Source organism: Trachypithecus francoisi, unplaced genomic scaffold, assembly GCF_009764315.1.
Source record: "Trachypithecus francoisi isolate TF-2019V2 unplaced genomic scaffold, Tfra_2.0 Lachesis_group5, whole genome shotgun sequence".
Classification (NCBI taxonomy): domain Eukaryota; kingdom Metazoa; phylum Chordata; class Mammalia; order Primates; family Cercopithecidae; genus Trachypithecus; species Trachypithecus francoisi.
In genome coordinates, this window is record NW_022681470.1 from 81,580,721 (window position 1) to 81,589,427 (window position 8,707).

Here is an 8,707-nt window from a genome sequence, read left to right on the forward strand (position 1 = left end):
ACCTGGGAGGCAGAGGTTGCAGTGAGCTGAGACTGCACCACCGCACTCCAGCCTGGGTGACAGAGTGAGACTCCATCTCACAAAAAAGAAAAAAAAAAACAAAACAAAAAACGGACACTGAAGGCAATTCTGGTAAGAGCTCAGAAAAACAAGAGAAGAGTTGTACAGGAAGGTTCTATAGTTACATATATAGAGAGAGAATGCTAGTAGAAACTTGAATGCTAAGGATGCTTCTGGTGAGGTCTCAGACAGAAATGAGAAGCATGTTATTGGAAACTGGAAGAAAGGCAGTCCATGTTATGAAGTGGCAGAGGACTTGTGTTTTATTGTTTTAAAAGTAGAACTTGTAAGTGATGAATCTGGATATTTCACTCAGATTTCCAAGCAAAGTGCTGAAGTGTGGCCTGATTTCTCCTTGCTGCTTATAGTGAAATTTTACAGTATAAAGAGAGATAAAGAAGGAATTGTTCAACAAAAAGGAAACCAGAACCTGAAGATTAGAAAATTCTCAGTTTATCCACATTGTAAAAAATGAAAAAGCATAATCTAAAGAGGACATCAAGAGTGTGGGGGGACAACAATTTGCTAAAGCGATTACCAGCATATGACTTATGGATTCAGTCAGCCATCTCAGCAGAAGCCAGGAATAGAGACGGGGTTAAAGCAACAGAAACACTGCCAGCTTGGACTGAAGGGACAGAGATGGGGACAAAATTAAGGAAGGCTGTTGGACTTTCAGGAATCTATAGGACAGGGCTAATAAAACTATCCAGCTGTGAACACAAGTTATCCTTTAAGGAAAGGGAAGAATACCCTTAAGGAGGCTCAAAAGAAGGCAGGGCTGCCACTGCTAACACAGGCCCAGAGGGCACAGGTGTGGCAGGTGGGGCTGTCTCCTCCTAGGTAACAGGGCAGGATCACCACCCTACTGAGCCCACAGGGCAGGGCATCAAGCCAAGGAGGATTACTCTAAAGCCTGAAAATCTAATGACATTTGCCCTGCTTGGTTTTGGACTTGCTTGGGACCCATGACCCTTTCTTTTTTCCAATCGCTCTCTTTTAGAATAGGAATGTCTAACCTACACCTATGCCTGTCCTGCCATTGTACAATCATGCATCACTAAACAATGGAGACACATTCTGAGAAGTGTATCATTAGGCATTCTCATTGTATGAAAACAAAAATAAGTGAGAGTGTACTTACACAAACCTAGATGGGCTAGCCTATTACACACCTAGACTACATGGTATAGCCTACTCTGCCTACAAACCTATACAGCGTATTATTGCACTAAATACTATAGGCAACTGTAAAACAATGGTATTGTGTATTTAAACACATCTAAACACAGAAAAGGTACGGTACAAATACGATGTAACAATCTTATGGGATCACCATCATACATGAGGTCCATCATTGACTAAAACATTGTTATACAGGACATGCCTGTATTTTGGAAGCAGATAACTTGTCTGGTTTCACAGGTTAATAGAGGAATTTTGCCCCAGGATAAATCATACTTTGAATCTCAGCCATTACCAATTAATTTATATAACATTATTTTTATTTATTTATTTCATATTTAGAGACAGGGTCTTGCTCTGTTACCCAGCTGGAGTGTACTGGTGCAATCACAGCTCATTGCAACCTTGAACTCCTGGGCTCAAGTGATCCCCTCATCTCAGCCTCTGGAACAGCAAGGAATACAGGTTCATGCCACCATGCCCAGCTATTTATTTCTATTTTTATTTTGTAGAGACGGGGGTCTCACTGTGTTCCCCAGGCTGGTCTTGAACTCTATGGCCTTAAGCCATTGGCCTCTCAAAATGCTGGGATTATTGGTGTGAGTCCTTGCATCTGGCCTGATTTAGATGATACTTAGATAAGAGTTTGGACTTAAGAGTCAATGCTAAAATGAGTTAAGACTTTTGGGGCTTGTGGAATGGAATGAATGTATCTGCATACGACGACATGAATTTTGGGAGCCACAGCAGAGTCCAATAAGCTGAATTGTGTTTCCCTTAAATTCTTACGTTGATGTCCTAACCCCTAGTACCTCAAAATGTGACTATATTTGGGGATAGGGCCTTTAGAAATAATTAAGGTATTCTTGGCCAGGTGGGGTGGCTCACACCTATAACCCTAGCACTTTGGGAGGACGAGGCAGGAGGATCACCTAAGGTCAGGAGTTCAAGACCAGCCTGGCCAACATGGTGAAACCCCATCTCTATTAAAAATACAAAAATGGCCGGGCGCGGTGGCTCAAGCCTGTAATCCCAGCACTTTGGGAGGCCGAGACGGGCGGATCACGAGGTCAGGAGATCGAGACCATCCTGGCTAACACGGTGAAACCCCGTCTCTACTAAAATATACAAAAAACTAGCCGGGCGAGGTGGCAGGCGCCTGTAGTCCCAGCTACTTGGGAGGCTGAGGCAGGAGAATGGCGTGAACCTGGGAGGCGGAGCGTGCAGTGAGCTGAGATCCGGCCACTGCACTCCAGCCTGGGCGACAGAGCGAGACTCCGTCTCAAAAAAAAAAAAAAAAAAAAAAAAAAAAAAAAAAAATTGGGTGGGTGGTTAGCACATGCCTGTAATCCCAGCTATTCAGGAGGCTGAGGCAGGAGAATCACTTGAACTCAGGAGGCGGAGCTTGCAGTGAGCCGAGATCCACTGCACTCCAGCCCGGACAACAGAGCAAGACTCTGTCTTGAAAAAAAAAAAAAAAACAAATTCAGGAAGCTGGCTGGGCATGCTGGCTCATGCCTATCATCCTAGCACTTAGAGAGGCCAACGTGGAAGGATCACTTGAGGTCAGGTGTTCAAGACCAACCTGGGCAAATACAGAAGGTCCTGTCTCCACAAAAAATAAAACTAAAAATTGTATTTAAAAAAAAAAGAGGCCGGGCGCGGTGGCTCAAGCCTGTAATCCCAGCACTTTGGGAGGCCGAGACGGGCGGATCACGAGGTCAGGAGATCGAGACCATCCTGGCTAACACGGTGAAACCCCGCCTCTACTAAAAATACAAAAACTAGCCGGGCGAGGTGGCGGCGCCTGTAGTCCCAGCTACTCGGGAGGCTGAGGCAGGAGAATGGCGTAAACCTGGGAGATGGAGCTTGCAGTGAGCTGAGATCCGGCCACTGCACTCCAGTCCAGGCGACAGAGCGAGACTCCGCCTCAAAAAAAAAAAAAAAAAAAAAAAAAAAAAAAAAAAAAGAGGCCAGGTGCCATGGCTCACGCCTGTAATCCCAGCACCTTGGTAGGCCGAGGCGGGCAGGTCACCCGAGGTCAGGAGTTTGAGACCAGCCTGGCCAACATGGTGAAACCCTGTCTCTACTAAAAATACAAAATTATCCAGGTGTGATGGCACATGCCTGTAATCCCAGCTACTTGGGAGGCTAAGGCAGGAGGATTGCTTGAACCTGGGAAGCAGAGGTTGTGGTTAGCTGAGGTTGCACCATTGCACTCCAGCCTGGGCAACAGAGCGAAAATCCGTCTCAAAAAAAAAAAAAAAGGAGTCAGAAAACTCAGGGAGATCATACCTGCTGGTGATGGTTTTAATTTTCTTTCTTTCTTTTTTGGGAAAGGATATCATTCTGTCACTGAGGTTAGAGTACAGTGGCGTGACCACAACTCACTACAGCCTTGACCTCCTGGGCTCAAGTGATCCTCCCACCTCAGTTTCCCAAGTAGGTGGGACCACAGGTGCATGCCACCAAGCCTGGCAAATTTTTGTATATTTTTTGTACAGATGGAGTTTCACCATGTTGCTCAGGGTGGTCTCAAACTCCTGGGCTTAAGCCATCCTCCCACCTCAGCCTCCCAAAGTGCTGAGATTACGGGCACGAGCCATTATGCCTGGCCCGGTTTTAATTTTCTAATGAAGCAGGAAAGGAAGTGATATAATAACATCTCTATCTCTTGACCAGACTGTGAGGTACTAAAAGATAAGCAGCGACCATTTCCCACAATACAAAAGACATCTTACTGCACATAATAGGTATTTGATAAATGTATGCATAACCGAATTGAGTTCCAAGATTATGGATTGGTGAACTAATGCCAGCAGTTATTGATATCAACTGGAAATTTAAGCAGGATATAAACTTTTAAAATGGTAAAGGGGAAATAAAAATTCAAGGATCTGGAAACTATTTATTTACCTGTACATTCTTTGTAAATCAGATGCTAAGACTCCAATGTCCACATATTTGCCACATTTGTTACCGGTAAGGTACTAAAACAGAAAATATAACAAATATAAAACACTCAATATTTCAAACTCAGTGATTTTAATCAACAGATTGAGCTATCTGAACACATTATACTTTAAGATAAACTCTTCATTAATAAAGCATACCAGAAACATAAATAAAAGTAACCAATAATTGTCAAGTCTGAAATCAAAAATTTTAATTAACATTATTAATCACTATAACACAATATTATTATTAGCATAGTTACAAGGCAGTAAGTGATGACTTACTTACTAATATCCTAGGTTTCCAAACACCCTAGAACACTGCAATAAACTCATAAGGGCAGCAGGGGATATTTTAAACTTTAAGGAACACAGTGATATTTGACATCTGTCAGATACTGCAGAACTACTAGCTTGAGGCAATTTAGTTTCAATATTAAATCACCTTTTGGCTGGGCATGGTGGCTCATACCTGTAATCCCAACACTTTGGGAGCTCAGGAGTTCGAGACCACCCTGGGCAACAAAGTTTGACCTCATCTCTACAAAAAAATTTAAAAATTGGTTGGGTGTAGTGGCTTGTGCTTATACTCCCAGCATTTTGGGAGGCCAAGGTGGGAGATCGCTTAAGCCCAGACTTAGAGACTGCAGTGAGCTATGATAGAGCCGCTGCACTCCAGCCTGGATAACAGAACGAGACCTTGTCTCAAAAATAAATAAAATAGCCTGAGCATGGTGGCTTGCACCTGTAATCCCAGCACTTTGAGAGGCCAAAGCGGGAGGATTGCTTGAGTCCAGGTGTTCCAGACCAGCCTGGCCAAGATGGTAAGATCTCATCTCTACGAAAAATTTAAAAATTAGCCAGGCATGATGGTGCATACCTGTGGTCCCAGCTACATGGGAGGCTGAGGTGGGAGAATCACTTGACCCCACGAGTTTGAGGTGGTAGTGAGCAGTGTTCACACCACTGCACTCCAGCCTGGGTGACAGAGTGAGACCCAGTCTCAAAAATAAAAAATTAAAATTAAATTAAATTAAATATATAGCTAAGTGAAAATTTATTTAAAATCTTGTGTAAGACTATCTTCAGGCCGTGTGTATAAGGTGCATATGAAACATAAGTAAACTTCATGTTTAACTTGGGTCCCATCCCCAAATATCTCATTATGTATACGCAAACATTCCAAACCCTGAAAAAAATCAATCTGAAACATTTTTTTGGTCTTAAGCATTTAGAATAAGGGATATTCAATTTGTACTTTTATAATGAACCGAAGTGAAAGCTATAGAGGAAAACTGATAATGTCAAATGCTGAAAAGCAGTCAAGTGTGAGGACAGAGAAGAGGCCACTAGATCCAGTAATTAGGAGTCACTGCTCAGAAACTTGAATAAAGTGAAGGAGTAAGTTGTGGGACGCGGGAACATCCAGAAGAAGAGTAATTCAGAGTGAGCGAACAACGAGAACAAAGGTCCTGTGCTTGGCATGTTTGAGAAGGTCTGTGTGGTTGGGACAGGAGACGAAAAGTAAACTAGGACAACAGAGGCCAGAATACGCAGGGCTTTTTTGACTGGGTTTTACTCTAGATATCTGTGACTCCACTGAAAGGATTTGAGCTGGGCTATGGCAAGCTCTGATTTTTCCCTTTTTTTTTTTAATTATACTTTAAGTTCTGGGATTCATGTACAGAACATGCAGGTTTGTTATACAGGTATACAAGGCCCATGGTGGTTTCCTAGACCCATCAACCTGTCATTTACATTAGGTATTTCTCCTAATGCTATCCCTCCCGTAGCCTAAATTTTCCCTTTAAAACGATGTCTTGGCCACGCCTGTAATCCCAGCACTTTGGAAGGCTGAGGCGGGCAGATCAACTGAGGTCAGGAATTCAAGACCAGCCTGGCCAACATGGTGAAACCTCGTCTCTACTAAAAATAGAAAAATTAGCCAGGCGTGATGGCATGCACTTGTAATCCCACCTACTTGGGAGGCTGAGGCAGAAGAATCGCTTGAACCCAGGAGACAGAGGTCGCAGTGAGCGAAAAAAAAAAAAAATTAGATGTCTCTGGCTGCTCTGTGGGGAACAGGCTTTAGGTAAAAGCAGAATCAGAAAGACCAGTTAGGAGGCTATTGCAATAGTATAAGGTAGAGATGATGGTTTGGACTAAGATGGTTATACGGAAAGACAGTAAGAAGTACTTGGAATATATTTTGAAAGTAAAGCAAACCAGGCTGTTGATGGATGGTATACAGGAAATGAGACTCAGAATGATCCTTAAGGCTTTTGGTCTTAACAACTGAACAAACGGTGGTATCATTTACCGAGATACAGAACACTAAGAAAGGGCAGGTTTGAAGGAAGAAAAATTACAAGTTCCACTTGGCCATTTTAATTTGGAGATATGCTGACTAGGCAGCTGGATATATCAATCTGTACTTCAAGATAAAATCTGGACGGCAGATACAAATTTAGCAGTCATAAATATATAGAGGACAGGACAGCAGCTTGCACCGGTAATCCCAGCACTTTGGGAGGCTGAGGCCAGATCGTTTGAGCCTAGGAGTTAAAGACCAGACAGAGTAACATAGTGGAACCCCGTCTCTACAAATGATAATAACAATAATAATAATAAATTGGCCAGATGTGGTGGTGCACACCTGTAGTCCCAGCTACTGGGGAGGCTGAGGAGGGAGGATTGCTTGAGCCAGGGAGGCCGGGGGTGCAGTGAGCTATGATTGTGCCCATGAACAGCCACTGAACTCTAGCCCGGGCAACAGAGCGAGACTGTGTCTCAGAAAAATAAAAACAAAATGAAATAAATATATAGATAATAGAATATGTAGACACTATTCAAAGGTTATTAGACTAAATTAGATCACATAGGAAGTATGGATAGATAAGAAAGGTGTATGAGGAAAGAGGAGGAAGGGGAGGTAAGAGAACAGGGCTCAGAGCACTTCCAACATTTACAAGTTGGTAGGAAAAGATGGGTCCGAAAAGGAGATTGTTTAGGGGCTGGTGAAGTGAAAGAAAAACAAGGAGAATGTGTAGCTCACCAATTCCTAAGTGAAGAAAATTCTCTCCCGCCTTTTAACTCAGACTGCTTGTTTACATTCTAAGGTATTTGCCCACACTGCTTTTTACTGATGGTCATGAAAATGAGAAAACCGTAGGCAAAGTGCCTGTTACTGTTGCCAGACCCATGTTACCTCGTTTTAGTGTGTAAGTTCCTTGAGAGCGGAAATTAACGTATTATTTATGCCACCCCTTCTCAAGGACCTCTTACAATGCGAGCATTTGAAGACCATTCCTGTATTAAATTCACAAGTCAAAGAGGTTAAAATTCAAAGGTTAATTCCACTCTACTGAATGATCTGCGCTGAAGACGACCAGACATCCTCGGCAGCCCCACCAAGCTGCACCCTCCCACCGTCCCCGGTTTCTCCTGAGACTCCGCACCAACGTGGGTAGGGAAGGCCCCGGCACCACCAACAAAGGAGGAACAGACGCACGCCCAGACCCAGACTGGGGAAAGAAGACTAGTTGAGTTCCACGTGGACGCCACCCGAAAAAAAGGGGAGTGGCACCCTGGGGCAGTGATCGGGGCCCTGGGCGAGACCGAGCGGTGCAGAATACACACGTGGATGACTCGTTGCTTGAGTTTATTATCCACGAACCCGGCGGGTCTAGGCTTCATCGTGTGGGTCTTCCAAGCCACAGCTCGGACCGCCAGCTCCCAGTCAACCGGGGGCCTCGTAGGGGTTGCCCACCGCGATCGCCGGGCCAGTTGCACCTGAAAAGCGCCCCTCCTGGGGCCTAGCCCGCCCCGTTTCCGTCAGAATAAAAGTAATGCGAATGAGGGGGAAAAAATTCCGAGGAGCGGGAGAAGACTTGCAAACCTCAGGGAGTTTCTAGGGCCCTTATTTTGCAGGCCTGCCCAGTGGGCCCTGGAAGATTAGGACCCCTTTGAACGCGCTCAACTTTATTGGTTCCCCGCCGGGCGAACCAGGCTGGAGGAAGGAAGTTCCTACCCCCGCGCAGCGTGCGGACACGCTGTCAACGGCGTCGGCTGGGAAAGTTGGTTTGCTTTCCTCAGGCGTTCCAGCCACACCTCGTTCTGGTACAAAGCTAGTCTCAGCAAAGCCAGCGACGGTAGATAATTGGAGTGATAAAATCAGGGTAAAAACACACCACCAGCTGTTGCTTGCTTTCCCATGTAGTTACATTTTAGAGGCCCAACAAAAGGGCTAGGTGAAAAAGAAAAGGAAGGACGGATTTATCCTTATAACTGAGGATAACTAAGTCATTTGTCACTTTTAGAGCTCGTTTTACTTACGCTGTTATCATCGGCAGGTAATTTGTTGAATATATCCAGTGCAAGACTCCTTGGCCCAGAATTTTATCGAACATTTGTATTTGCCCCAAGAAGTTTATCCTGCACTTAGGGAGACACAAAGGGACAGTTACCAAGCACTAAAAAAAAAAAAAAAGATACAGGCTTTAGTTTCT

The 8,707-nt window shown here is 44.3% G+C and overlaps 1 protein-coding gene across 2 annotated transcripts in view; it reads right to left on the reverse strand.

Moving 5' to 3' along the window:
- NVL (nuclear VCP like) overlaps positions 1-8,229 on the reverse strand; it is a 102,827-nt gene extending 94,598 nt beyond the window's left edge. Inside the window, exons 1-2 of one of the 2 annotated variants that reach the window (XM_033195683.1) lie at positions 7,839-8,223; positions 4,162-4,235 (exon numbers count right to left, since the gene is read on the reverse strand). In XM_033195683.1, coding sequence (XP_033051574.1) covers positions 4,162-4,235; positions 7,839-7,895 — 131 coding nt within the window. In that variant the 5' untranslated portion in view covers positions 7,896-8,223. Of the gene's footprint in view, positions 1-4,161; positions 4,236-7,838 lie in introns of both variants that reach the window. The other variant, XM_033195684.1, reaches the window with a different exon arrangement.
- Between the last annotated feature and the right edge of the window lie 478 nt (positions 8,230-8,707).